Genomic DNA, 14047 nt, shown 5'->3' on the forward strand with positions numbered 1-14047 from the left:
TTATAGAATATAAGATAATTAATTCTTCGTAATTATTTATATGGTAATAAAATATCGTATTTTTATATTTGTTAACTATTTTTCATAGATAAACATAAAGTTAATTGTAAATAAAAATACATGACAGCTGAGTAACTAAAATCCATCTACTCCTAACCGATGCCCATGCATACAAGCGGCAAAAAAAATTGTGAAAATAAATTATCAAAAATAAAATAAAATAATTGAATCAAAATCCAAACTGATCATCCCATCTTTCCGGCGGCGGATCTATACAAACCGACCCATTTGGCAATCTTCCCGTTTCCGGATCTTCATGGGTCTTGTCATACCGGTTGACAATGAGCCAGCAAAAGCCGAAGCCGTCGCCAACGGCGGCAATTTACAGGAGTTTTCCCGTAACAATGAACTTCCACGATCATCCTATTTAGGCCAAAGCAAAAACGAAATCAGATAATTTGAAGTTTAGTAATTCTATTCAATGCGTGGCTATTTTTGATCTTTAGTGCAGAGAATGAGAAAGCAAATAAGGAAGATTTCGTACATCAGAGAAGGGATCTGGATTGGTTTCACGCGATCGTTTCAGGAAAACTTCTCCCTCCTCGCCGTCGCGGGATGAATCTTCGCTGCTGCTTGATGAAATCGCCGGCGGCGGCGTTGATGACCACGGAACCACCTGAATATCCTCCGAATCACTGATCTCATCCTCCTCTTCATCGTCGTCGTCGTCATCATCATTATCATCTTCGTATCCTGGTTCCTCGACGCGGCTCTCTCCCTGGCTCTCCTCCGCCTCCTGCCTCCGTCTTCCAGTATCTGCAACGCAGCATCCGCACAAGGACACCGCGAATCCGAGATTTGCGCCGGAAGCCGACCACGACGTCGGCGAGTGACAAACGTTGCAGAGCAGGAAGCGCGAGTGACGCTCCACGAGAAAGTTGGCCGAGTGCACCTTAGCGTCGCAGTTCCAGCACAGATTGGCTTGATCGGACTCGCAAAAAGTCTTAGCTACACCTTGACAGAGCTCGCAACTCTTCTTCATCTTCTGATTCTTCTCCAAACTCCAAGAGACCCCTCGAAGAAAGATCGAGAAGAAAATTTGCAGAAACGACTTCGTCAATAGTTGGGGGGAGAAGGAGAAAAAAGAGTAAACAAGTTGCAGCAAACTACCGAAACCGCCCTTGATTACCGCAAAATAACGAAAGCGCCACTGCCAAGTTGATCGCGCAGCGAATTTGAAATACCCAATGCTGAAATTTCGCAGGCACAAGGAAAATGTGAGTGACAGGCGGCGCGCGTGGGGGTGAATGGTAAGAGGGAGCGCCACGTGTCAGAAACTTATGGAATAAAACAGGGGTGCTTCCTTGCAGTTGGTAAACAGGATATTTTTTGTTTCGTGATGCCGTACCTACGTGGCAGATTTGGTTGTGTGGAGGCGGAGATTCTGATCCGCCAACGTGGCTATCGGCGTGGGACCCAGCGCTCAGTACGTCGTCGCCTTCAAGCGCACCTCGCCGACTTGACTAATATAGGTACAAAACTCCCAAGTCCTAATCGAAGTGTAAATAGGGGCATAGGGCTACGCGTAATTCCTCATAATTTTCTCAGTCAACAAAACGCCCAAAGCATTTCTTCAAACGTGTGGTACGCACTAACACAATTGACCCAGCTTGACAAAGACGAAAGGCCTGTATTCACCACACACAATTCATTTCCTTTGATACAAAATACAAAATCTCTCCCTTCGGGATCACACTTCAATCTTATAAAACTTGGGAAGGAATTGAATTAAATCACGATAATTTAGTAGTTCTTTTGTTGGGAAGACTAATATGTAACACCCACAATAAGGTAAAGCTTTCACACGGTATCTTACATTATTAGGCATCATAATCTGTCACTTGATAACTAACTAAACTACCTGCGAAAGAATATGACTCATCTTGTGTACATATGTGATGCAAACACATTAATTTCGCTCACAATTGACTCTGTATGGAACCTTATATTATATTGTCACACTTGTGTGAGTTCGTCTCACGAATTCTTATTCATGAAACGGGTCAGGTCAATATGCAAATGTAATACTTATAATAGCAAATGTAAAATTAAATCAGGAATAAAAAAATTTGTTACTGAAAAACGTAAGGGTGTGTTTGGTTGGGGGGTTTAGGCATAAGGAATAAGTATGAAAGTGATTGTTTGTGTTTGGTTGATAGGTTTTGTGAATGCTACTATGGGTTTGGAATACCACATTAATGACAAAACTCATACCCTTATTAAATAAGGGTTTAATCTCCCTTCCTCCTTTCTTCATCAACTATTAATAATAATTCCCATTCCACCCAATTACCAAACATGTTAAATACTTTCACCAAAACCCATTACCATTACCAAGTATTTGATACCCATTCCGATTCCGATTCCCATGTGCGAACCAAACGCATCCTAATATTTTTTTATAACAAATGTAGTACTTTTATATTTTGATATAAAAGTATTATTTTTTCATCAAAAGTATTATATTTTTCCTTATAAATAATGTTGTACTTATAAACGAAAATATTAGCTCAAGCAAGTGAAGCAATATCGCAACAAGATTGGTTACCTGCTTGGTGGTTGTTTCAATCTATATTGTCAACAATTATAAAATATATCCTCAATTTTATAAGATTGTAATAGTTTAGGTCTTTCAGTAAAAGAAAACGTAAAACAACATTAGAGTTCAAAGATTTCCATGAATATTTTAGTATTTTAAATTATTTATTCTTATTTTCACGTTAACCCCATGGTTGTTTCCTTCATACTATGCACTATTTTGTTAAAGGATAGATATCATCACAATCTTTATAAATTTTGGAGATATTTTATAAATTTTGATAATGAAAATTTAAAATGATAAATTTATTTTAAAGAAAATAACCAACCATGTACAGAGTAAAAATTACTCAATTTTTATTACTCACTTGTGTGACAATTTTTGAGTGGTTATTTTTTCTTTTATTTGTTTAAATATTAACTTATTAAAAATTGTATATCAAAGAATGACAAAAAAGGGGATATTTTGTAAGACATGTACCATTTTTAAAGGTAAGCCATTTGTCCTACCAGGGATTGAACTTGTGACCTCTTACTTGGAAGGGTTACAGTTATCGCTTAACCACAAGGCCTTTACCATATTAATATTCTGGGTATAATTGCCAATAAAATTTTTAAAGAGTTATATTAAACTAGGATCACCAATATATGTATAAAACTCCTAATCAATTTGTAAATAGGGCTACTACTTGTAATTCCTCATAATTTTCTGAGTCAACAAGCAACTCTCCCAAACGCTCAAGGATTTGACTAAAGTTTAATTTTACTTTTAGTGGCAGAGTGAATGTTCAAATGGGGACCATTTAACTAATCAGGATCTTTCAACAAAGTAAAACACAAAACAACATTAACGTTTAAAGATTCTCATGAGTATTTGATTAAGTGTTATTTTATCATATATTCATATGAGAAGCCAAAGATTGGAAATATTGCAAAAATTACAAGGAAACATTGTCATCATGGCTCCACCAAGCTTGGAAGTTGGAATTTACTACCATTACTTTTACTAGTCTACTGTGAACATTACTGAGACTTGAGCATTGACTTCAGAGGAGATGAAAGACTTTATCATCATCATCATCATCATAATTCTACGGTCTAAGCAAAGCATGCAATTGATTGATCTGCAACTATGAACCACAGACGCCTTCTCCTGTGTTCATTTCTGGTGTGCTTTGTGCTTCAATGTCACCCTACTACTACTAGAGACATCATCACCAGTAGTGGAAACGATTTTCTCAAAGATGGAGAAACTATTGTTTCAGCTGGGAAGAGTTTTGAGCTAGGGTTCTTTCCTCCTCAGGGTGAAAACAGTTATGGCGGCAGATATGTTGGGATATGGTATTATGAACGCAAACCTCGAACAATCGTCTGGGTTGCCAACAGAGATAACCCTTGTTCAGATTCTCCAGGAACCATTCTTGCCATTCAACACGGTAACCTTACTGTATCAAACGAAAATGGAGATTCTTGTTTCTCCGTGGGGCATCCCTCCACCCCCAGGTCTTACAACCGGACAGCACAGCTTTTGGATTCAGGGAATTTGGTTTTCAGGGACGAATCAGGGAAAATTCTGTGGCAGAGTTTCGATCACCCAACCGATACTTTCCTCCCCGGGATGAAGATGACACCGGGCTTAAAATTGGTTTCCTGGAATCAGAACAAGCCTGGAACTGGAAATTACACATTCCAGGTTGATAAAGGCACGGACCAGTACATCATTTCCAAGGAACAATCAGCAGAACCCTTCTGGAAAAGTGGAGATCCCCTGGCCAGTTCAGTTGTGGAGGAGGTAACGTTCTTGCTGTCAAATTTCAGCAGAACTGTCCTGAGTAAAAAGTCCAGGTCCAACCACATCAGGACCCTCAACTACTCGTCTCTGTCCTCATTCAATGACACAACAAAGTACAAGGATACAAGGTTGTTGATGAATTCCTCCGGGGAGATACAGTTTTATGTCTGGGATAATAATGAGAAAACCTGGAATTTGCCATGGAAAGTCCCACAAGACAACTGCAGTTTGTATAATTTCTGCGGGAACTTTGGTATTTGTAGCAGGAATAACGCTGAGTCGCCCTGCAAGTGCTTGGACGGGTTTGATCCTAAGTATCCTGGCGACTGGAAAGCCGGGAGATATTCCGGGGGTTGTGTTAGGAAGTCTGAGACTAGCTGCAGCCAAAATATTACATTTCTTAATCTCACATCAATAAAAGTTGATTACCCATACCCTTCTCCTAACTCTATGACTGATGAAGAGCAGTGCAGAAAGGAGTGCTTGGATGACTGTGACTGCCAGGCATATTCTTTTGGAGGTGAACAACGCGGTGAAGACGGTTGCAGGATTTGGACTGCAGAGCTCAATGATCTCCAGGACTATTATGACCATGGCTTTAAGCTTTCTGTCCGTGTTGCTGATATAGGTACGAGTCTTTAACCACAAAACAATGTCGTCCTGTGTTAGGCAGAGGCCAGTGAAGAGCCAAATCCGACACCAGGTTGTTAGAAAATGGTTGGGCGAAGGCCTAAAGGGCCAAGTCCAGTACCATGCTTCTTGAAATTTTGAAATTAGTCTACTATTGTCTCGTTGTTTCAGAGCTACAAGCGCAAGGATCATCAAGCGAAAGGAAAGAGGCAACTGCAGTGTTGAAATCACTGGCTATTTATATCTTAGGAGTTGTAGCATTTGTACTTTTATGCAGCTTAGGTTGCATAGTTTATAAAAGAAAATTGGCTGGGAATAGAAGAGGTAAGACTTTACTAGTCTCCTGCACTTTATAGTTTCTGTTTCTATTTTTCTAACCTGTGATGTTTTCTGAGAAGAAATTATCTTGGGGATGCCAAACGTTGGAATGCAAGAACAAGACTTGATAACAGAGTATGACAAGAGAAAAATTGAAGTTCCATTTTTTAGCTTGAGAGCCATATTAGCAGCCACAGACAACTTCTCCGATGCAAATAAGCTCGGACAAGGCGGATTTGGTCCAGTCTATAAGGTAAATAACGCGGTTATGGTTACGGCATACTTCTTGACTCAACTGTTCTATATATAATGTAATAGGCTCCCTGCAAACTCCAACAGGGTAATTTTCCAGGAGGGCAAACAATTGCAGTGAAAAGGTTGTTAAGCAACTGTGGACAAGGAGTGGATGAGTTCAAGAACGAGGTCATGTTAATTGCCAAGCTTCAACACCGCAATCTAGTGAAGCTTCTGGGCTATTGCATAACCACAAATGAAAAGATTTTGTTATACGAATATATGCCAAATAAAAGCTTAGATTTCATCATATTTGGTTAGTGATCTTTCTTTCTGCAACTTCATATGGCAGTACTTAACAGTTACCATTGCTAAAAAAACCTTTCCTGTTTTGCAAGACCGCCAACTCAGCGTGACACTCAATTGGACGAGGCGATTTGATATCATCTTGGGTATTGCTCGGGGTCTTCTTTATCTCCATCAAGATTCAAGGCTGAGGATTATTCATAGAGATCTAAAAGTAAGCAACATTCTACTGGATGAGGAAATGAACCCCAAAATTTCAGATTTTGGCTTGGCAAGAATCGTTGAAGGCAAAAGAATTGAAGCTAACACAAACAAAGTTGTTGGAACATTGTAAGTATTGCAAACATACATACATTAACATTACAGTACTGTAGGCCACTGAATCACCGTAATTTATCTCTCCACAATTCTGTCGGGCCTGGGGCAAGGATTTTATCTTTATGAACAAGCATTAGAGTATTGTGGGTACTGATATATATGATGACTTGTGTTTTCTATTGACCAGTGGATATATGTCTCCCGAATATGCATTAGAAGGGCTCTTCTCAATCAAATCAGACGTATATAGCTTTGGAGTTGTCCTCCTCGAAATCATTAGTGGAAGGAAGAACATGTCGCTTTACCAATCTCAAGAAGCCTTGAACCTCCTGCGCCATGTGAGTACCTGCAAAAGCTTATTATTATGAGATATTAAAGCTTAATTGGTCTGTGATAATTTCTGGGATTGTGTATCATTCTATACTGTTACATTCTCAAATTTCTTAGACATGGAAGCTGTGGATGGAAGAGATGGCGGTTGAAATAGTAGACCCAGTAGTGCTAAATTCTTTGAGCAGAGGCGAAATCTTGAAATGCATACATATAGGATTGCTATGCGTGCAAGAAGATCCCAGTGATCGCCCAACCATGACGGACGTTGTTATAATGCTGGTGACTGAAAGCATGGCTCTTCCCAGACCTAATCAGCCGGCTTTTGTAGCGAGGAAGCGCCTTTCCGCCATTTCATCTTCATCTTCCTCGTCCAAGCCTAATGAATTAACAGTCACAAAGCTGGAAGGCAGATAGTGACCCGGCTTTATGTCTTATATGTACTGAAAGATGAGAAGAATGAGAAGCGTTAGATGGAACGGAGCATAACAGTTGTCAAGTACCTTGTGTTCAGATAACATGTAGTGATTGACTTTGTTATATGGGAGGTCATGAATTCAAGCCTAGTGGAGGCGTTGTTGACTCTGCTACAATGTAATAGAGTCAGTAGCATTCTAATTGGAACCATCTTTGTTCTCCTTAATCTCATCTCAATAGATGCTTTGCAATTTTTTTTTTATCACTATACTCTACATTTGCCATGCATCTGGTCCATAAGAGGAAGATATCTTCAAGATTATATTGAAAAAGTACAGATTACAGAATTGTGTGAACAACCAAAGAGAGTATGCAATACAAAAACAGAAGTCAACAACTACTGCTCTGTACATTTCAAATAAAATAGTGTTGGCAACTGTCTCCGAAAGAATATATAATGAATGTTACTTGCCATTAATTATAAACGAAATAGATGTTAAGGATATCTAAAACTTTGAAACACGGTTTAGGTTAATAGACTTTTCAATGACCAGAATATTTAATGCAAACGTTTTTTGACATTTGACATTGTTGTATCAAAGAAAACACCTAATCAAGAAAAATTATAATTAATAAACATTTTATTCCTAATTAGTATTACATTTTCATATTGATCCGACACAATCTGATCAGTCTCATATAAGTGTGACCTTTCTAGTATTAGCCTTTTATTTGCTAAGCCATCTACGAATATGACAACTCTTATGTTAGTTCGAGATGCCATCGTATTCACAGCTGGTTGTAAGGAATGAGTTTCATTATCCCTCCTAGTCTTATTTCTAGTGTAATTTCTGCTGACTTATGTTAATGAAGTTGGTGTTTTTCCTTCAAAAAAATGGGTGCTAAAATTTGTCTTTTTTTCTTTTTTTAATCTTTTTAACAAACTTTATGTTATCACTTTATAAATCAAGAAAATTCTTTGATTTAAGAGAAACTTACAATCCTATTTAAAGATGTTCACTTTAAACCGAAAGTAAAACATGGAACAGTGTATTTATTGAGTTAAGTGTGTGAGGGTTGAAAATTTGAGTGGATTAAATGTGGAACATGCTCCCCTAATTTTGAATTGGTGTGAAATCACACAAATAAAAAACAGGAAACGCTGTAATCATGCATGGCCCGGTCAGCTTCACTTTTGTTAACGGTTCTACTCTGTATAATATTACTGGCTCTCTAGTGTTGACTTCATTTTCATCCGGGATTGATTGCCATCATCCCGTGGTCTCAACAAACATGGAATTAATCTGTACTGTACCCAAAGCCTCAAGATCAGATCTTGAAGTCATGGGGAAACCCACCATTATTGCACGGTCTCAAAGCCACTCATCGCAGTACATCTGCCAGCTCTTCTGTGCAGTATTATTCATGTCGTGCTTTATGCTTCCGTGTCACGGTAGAGACGCCATCACCTCCGGAGGCAGTTCATTAGCTGAGAATGAAACACTTGTTTCAGCTGGGAAAACATTTGAGCTGGGTTTCTTTCAAGACGAACAACATTTAAACTGGTATGTAGGCATTTGGTATTACAATTTAAACCCCCGAACAATTGTGTGGGTTGCCAACAGGGATTCTCCAATTTCAGATTCTTCTGGAGTTGTTGTCGTCGTTAAAGAAGATGGAAATCTTTATGTTCTGAATGGTAGTGGTGCCACATGTTTCTCCACACAGCTTGATACTACGCCCTCTTCTAAGTCTTACGTTAGGACAGCAAGGCTTTTGGATTCAGGGAACTTAGTTCTGATTGATAATGTTTCAAGAAACACTACTTTATGGCAAAGTTTCGACTATCCAGCCGATACTTTTCTTCCTGGCATGAAAATGGATGATAGTTTAACACTGATTTCCTGGGCAAGTTCTGGCTACAATCCCACACCCGGAAATTCCACCTTCAGACAAGATCCAGGAGACAAGGACCAGTACATCATCTATAAGAGATCGGTAACATACTGGAAAAGTGGAGTAGGAGACCAATTAACCAGTTTATATAGTTTGCCCCCTGCTGTATCCTCCTTGCTATCCAATTCTAATCCAAAAGTGTCAAGTCTGCCTCCATACGAAAATCCAAGGCTATTGATGAATTCCTCTGGGGAAATACAATTCTATAGCTGGGATAGGGATAAAACCAGTTGGTCTTTGCAATGGTCAGAGCCACACGATCGTTGCAGTGTGTATAACATATGTGGGAAGTTTGGTAGCTGTAGCAACAACAACAAGAATGGTTTGCTGTGCAAGTGTTTGCCGGGGTTTGAGCCTACTAATTCCGAGGATTGGGGAGCTAATGTATTTTCAGGTGGTTGTTCTAGGAAGCCAGCTAGTAGCTGCAACCAGAATGCCAAGAGAGACACATTCTTGAATCTTACTTCAATGACATTTGGGAATCCAGACTTGGCTTATCCAAATGCTAAAACTGAAGAAGACTGCAAACAGGAATGCCTTAACAATTGCCTGTGCCAGGCTTATTCCTATAGTGCATTGGATCGTACTCGAAGACAAAGAGGGACTGGTGACCTTAGACAAGAATGCAGAATTTGGACATCTGATGTCATTGCTCTCCAACAGAATATCACAAATGGTCTTAACATTTCGATCCGCATTGCAATTTCAGACATGGGTAAGAATGATAAACCTCAAGCAGAGCCAACTTGTAGCGCTTCTATTGACTGTGAGGATTGGCCCAACTCAATTTGCAATGCTACAAAACAAGGGCTGGGAAGGTGCCTATGCAAATCTGGTTTCAAATGGGATGCCTTAAGCTTAAATTGTACCTCAGGTATGCTCTTTGTTAGCCTGCATGCAATGTCATTGTCTTTCATAGCAATGTTTTGGTCATCTCCACATTTAGAACTCAATACAATGAAACTCTTCTTGCCTGTGTCTCAATAATGACAGAAGCAGGGTCATCAAGCGAAAGGACACAATCTTCTGTGAAGTTCAGATCAGTGATTATTTCTATCTCAGTGATTCTAGCCCTTGTAATCTTGAGCAGCATTAGCTACATAATTTATAGAAGAAATTTGGTTCATAAAAGAAAGGGTATGACTGGATTAATCTTTTCAATTCAACTCTTGTGTTTATGGAATTTTTTTTTTTTTCTAACTTGTGCTGTTTTTCTTAAACAAACTAATCCTTGGAAATCAAGTGAATAACTTGGCAAACATTGAAGACCAGGAGAATGACTTGTTAACTGAGGATGATAAGAAAGCTATTGACATTCCATTTTTTAGTCTGGAAACCATATTGGCAGCAACAGAGAGTTTCTCTGATGCAAACAAGCTCGGACAAGGGGGTTTTGGCCCGGTATATAAGGTTATTTACAGCCTACCTTCAACTATATATCTCATTTCAAGCCTTAGGTGCCTTGTAATGTAACAGTTGTAGACATGCACAGGGTGTTTTTCCAGAAGGGCAAGAAATTGCTGTGAAAAGGTTACTAAGCCAGAGTGGACAAGGTGTGAATGAATTCAAGAATGAGATTGTGTTGATTGCCAAGCTTCAACACCGCAACCTAGTGAAGCTTCTAGGCTATTGCATCACAACAAATGAAAAGATTTTGTTGTATGAATACATGCCAAACAGAAGCTTAGATGCCTTCATATTTGGTTTGTCTATGAACTTATCATCTTCTTTCTGCAACTTATTATGCCAGTGATTAACAGCTTATTTTGCCAGATTGCACACTCTCTGTGACACTGGATTGGAAACTGAGGTTTGACATTATCTTGGGCATTGCTAGAGGTCTCCTTTATCTCCACCAAGATTCGAGGCTGAGGGTCATTCATAGGGATCTTAAAGCTGGTAACATTTTATTAGATCAAGAGATGAACCCTAAAATCTCAGATTTTGGGCTGGCAAGAATTGTTGAAGGCAAAAGTATAGAAGCCAATACAAAGAAGGTTGTTGGAACACTGTAAGTATACAATAACCTATAACATAATCCTTACTACATAAGTATTACATAATGTTTGGTTAATTCGATACTTTTGATCATTGTTTTCGTTTCGCAAGTGGATATATGCCTCCGGAATATGCATTGGAAGGGCTCTTCTCAATCAAATCAGACGTTTTTAGTTTCGGCGTGGTTGTACTTGAGATGATCAGCGGGAGGAGAAACACATCATTTTTCCAATCTCAAGAATCCTTGAACCTCTTAGGCCATGTGAGCATTAAAAGCTTATTACACATTCTGCAAATAGACCCATCATTATATGTTCACGGGTGACAATTTTGTAACTGTGTCAGGCATGGAAGTTTTGGGTGGAAGAGAAGGCACTGGATATGATGGATCCGAGTCTCCTCTCATCTTGCAACCAAAGTGAAGTCTTGAAGTGCATAAATATGGGGCTGTTATGCGTGCAAGAAGATCCAAACGACCGACCAACAATGTCGAATGTTGTTATAATGCTAGTGACTGAAAGCATGAGTCTTCCACGGCCGAAGCAGCCGGCGTTTGTAGCAAGGAGGCGCGTCTCCGACACGGCGTCTTCTTCTTCGTCCAATATATGCGTCTATTCCAACAACGAATTGACTGTTTCAGTGGTGGAAGGCCGATAGTTAGATGAGATGGATAATCCATCTTTTACTTTACCCTCGTCACTTCTACACTCCCAAGTAAGTGAAATTTTAAGTACTCACCATATATTTTGCAATTGGAATAAGGGTCAAACTGCACACTCACTATATATTTTGAAATTGGAATAAGGGTCAAATGACTCGCACACGATAATGTAATTAGGTCATTAAACTTAAAAAAGTTACAATTAAATCCTTAAATTAACTCGTTTAATGCAATTCGTTCAATTTACAAAATTTTCAAGTCTTTAACAGGTCACCTAAAGTTAAAATATTTTTAAAAATTAATTATTTAAAGTATATATATATATGTGTGTGTGTGTGTGTAAAGAGATTCGTCTTCATCTCCATAACCGGAGATCAGCGGAGGCCAAGCTGTTTTTTTTTTTACTAATTATTTTTTACAAATATTTTAAATATGTGGTGCCGTTTTAAACATTGAGAAAATCTGTAAATTGGACGAATTGCATGAAATGTGTTAGTTTAGGGATTTAATTGTAATGGCCTAATTGCATTATCGTGTGTAGTTGGACAACCTATTTGACCCTTATTTCTTTAAAATAAGTGTAATTTCTTTTGGTGGCGTAGCCAATAAAAATTACTTAAAGACCGAAATTATACAAAATTTACAATATTGACATTAATATGATCATACCCATACTATTATATAATTGTACATAATATTATTGATAATAATTTTCAATTATACCCTGTACAATCACGTGTGAAATACAGAATAGCACTGATACAGTGTTGATCAAGTTAATGTCGATCAAATTAATGTCGATCAATAAGGTATTGATCAACACTGTACCATAATAGCACTGGTCCAGACTGTACCAGATGTCGATCAATACCATTGAACCAAAATTTCCCCAGATTTCGATCAATACCATTGAACCAAAATTTCATGTTTTGAACAATTACTGCATCTTCCAAATAGCAGAATAATGCTCCGAAAGAAATGATTAAGTAGATAGATCATAAATCTCATATATAAAGGTCATAAATTCAATTTTTACTATATTTTTTCAGTCAAACTCGTTTCCCAGATCTTCTTAGTAAGATTTACAATTCTAAACAAATATAATGAATATCTTAGGTGTTGTACCAAATATGCATGCACTTTATTACTCATTAAATTGTGGTAGAAGTGGATAGTTATTGGCATCTTGCAACTTGCATTGGAGTCTCTCTTGTTCATGCCCGTATCCCCACCTTCCATTATTTTTTTTTTTTGAGTTCTACTGACTCAGCTATTTTCTCAACCTACTGAATTGAACACAAAGAGTCAACAGATGCCTCCACTGAGGCTCGAACCCACTCCTTTCCACATGAGAGTGTACACCGGGTGCCGCTTGACCACAAGGCCTTTGGCCCCACCTTCCATTAATTATAAAGGAAATTAAATTGCTACTAATTAAGGATGATAAAAGCGCGGTTTAGATTAATCAATAAACTTTTAATTTCAATCACGAGATCATTTTAAGTAATACATGCATGTTTGATGTAATATTTTTTTATAAGTGATCAAATATTATATTTTTATTTAAAATTATTACTTAATTTTGTAATTATTATGCAAATTGGATGGCAACTACCCTGAAGTCTCTCTTCTCGAAATTAGAATATTTGTTCATCCATCAATGACGTAAAGCCACTCATTTTAGCTAATATTATTGATGTTGGTTGATCCAAATTTATTTAGATTTTTATTTTTATCCCTCTTTTTATTCTATTGCATCAAACAAATGTTGGCGACTCTGGAGGAGCAAAATTGTGTTTATACTATAATCCTCGTACAAATTAAAGTTAGGTAGGTAGTCAAGCTTCGTTTCATGCATGTTCATAATACTAAAATAAGGAGTACTATTTTGGAGGTGTAAAGAAAAAAATGGTCAAATAAATTCTCGAACATTATTTAAGAAGTCAATTAGACCCTTAAATTTTTTAAAATAACAATTAAACCTATCAACATGGTATTTTGGTAGAATGAAGTCCATGTTTTTGGTTATTGGCAATTGGGTTCTAACATGCATGCACTGTATTACTCATTATTAAATTATGGTTGATGTGGACTATGTTGTTGTCTTCACGGCTCCACCTACCATTAATAAGGGTGTCAAAACAAGCCAATTTGTCCTACAGGCTAGGTTGAAATGTACTTCAATGGTTGAATCCATAAATCTAAACGCGGTACGATTGTATGAACATCATATCAATATAATTGATATGGAATATAATGTATTTTGTATTAGAATCATTTCATTTAATTAATTATCTTTGATATCTTGTTGTAAATAATTTTATAGCAAGCTTTTAAAATGGTTTAATTTTTTAGCCTTAGTCAACAAAATTTCTGGGTCGCCGTGTTGGGTAGCCTCATGATGAAGGGAATTGGGGCGAATGTATGATTGGAAAAAGGAAATGTATGTTGTCTTGATGGTCCCCGGGTCAATTTTTCTATGGTGCTAG

At 37.8% G+C, this 14047-nt stretch overlaps 2 protein-coding genes across 2 annotated transcripts; one reads left to right on the forward strand and one right to left on the reverse strand.

The window, feature by feature from the left end:
* Window positions 1-41: 41 nt before the first annotated feature.
* LOC115996231 (zinc finger protein CONSTANS-LIKE 1-like) lies at window positions 42-1246 on the reverse strand. The gene is made up of 2 exons (XM_031235385.1): window positions 545-1246; window positions 42-423 (listed from the first exon to the last, which is right to left on the reverse strand). The coding sequence occupies exons 1-2, from the start codon at window positions 1040-1042 to the stop codon at window positions 271-273; spliced, it is 651 nt and encodes a 216-aa protein (XP_031091245.1). The 5' UTR covers window positions 1043-1246; the 3' UTR covers window positions 42-270.
* Window positions 1247-3600: 2354 nt separating this feature from the next.
* On the forward strand, window positions 3601-13983 carry LOC115996979. Its single transcript, XM_031236426.1, has 16 exons — window positions 3601-5018; window positions 5192-5344; window positions 5419-5591; window positions 5678-5888; window positions 5971-6208; window positions 6384-6534; window positions 6644-6942; window positions 7662-7741; window positions 8100-9773; window positions 9893-10036; window positions 10143-10309; window positions 10392-10602; window positions 10673-10910; window positions 11009-11159; window positions 11243-11611; window positions 13914-13983. The coding sequence occupies exons 1-15, from the start codon at window positions 3731-3733 to the stop codon at window positions 11552-11554; spliced, it is 5490 nt and encodes a 1829-aa protein (XP_031092286.1). The 5' UTR covers window positions 3601-3730; the 3' UTR covers window positions 11555-11611; window positions 13914-13983.
* The last annotated feature ends 64 nt before the right edge of the window (window positions 13984-14047 follow it).

Source organism: Ipomoea triloba, chromosome 11, assembly GCF_003576645.1.
Source record: "Ipomoea triloba cultivar NCNSP0323 chromosome 11, ASM357664v1".
NCBI lineage: Eukaryota > Viridiplantae > Streptophyta > Magnoliopsida > Solanales > Convolvulaceae > Ipomoea > Ipomoea triloba.

Bases quoted from the DNA above. Each gene is read 5' to 3' on its own strand.
- LOC115996231 (XM_031235385.1), bottom strand. From the start codon at position 1,042: ATGAAGAAGAGTTGCGAGCTCTGTCAAGGTGTAGCTAAGACTTTTTGC. The intron at 424-544 runs GTACGAAATCTT...TGGCCTAAATAG, and splicing joins ATCCAGATCCCTTCTCTGAT to GATGATCGTGGAAGTTCATT.
- LOC115996979 (XM_031236426.1), top strand. From the start codon at position 3,731: ATGAACCACAGACGCCTTCTCCTGTGTTCATTTCTGGTGTGCTTTGTG. The intron at 10,037-10,142 runs GTATGACTGGAT...TTGGAAATCAAG, and splicing joins TTTGGTTCATAAAAGAAAGG to TGAATAACTTGGCAAACATT. The intron at 10,603-10,672 runs GTTTGTCTATGA...TTATTTTGCCAG, and splicing joins CTTAGATGCCTTCATATTTG to ATTGCACACTCTCTGTGACA.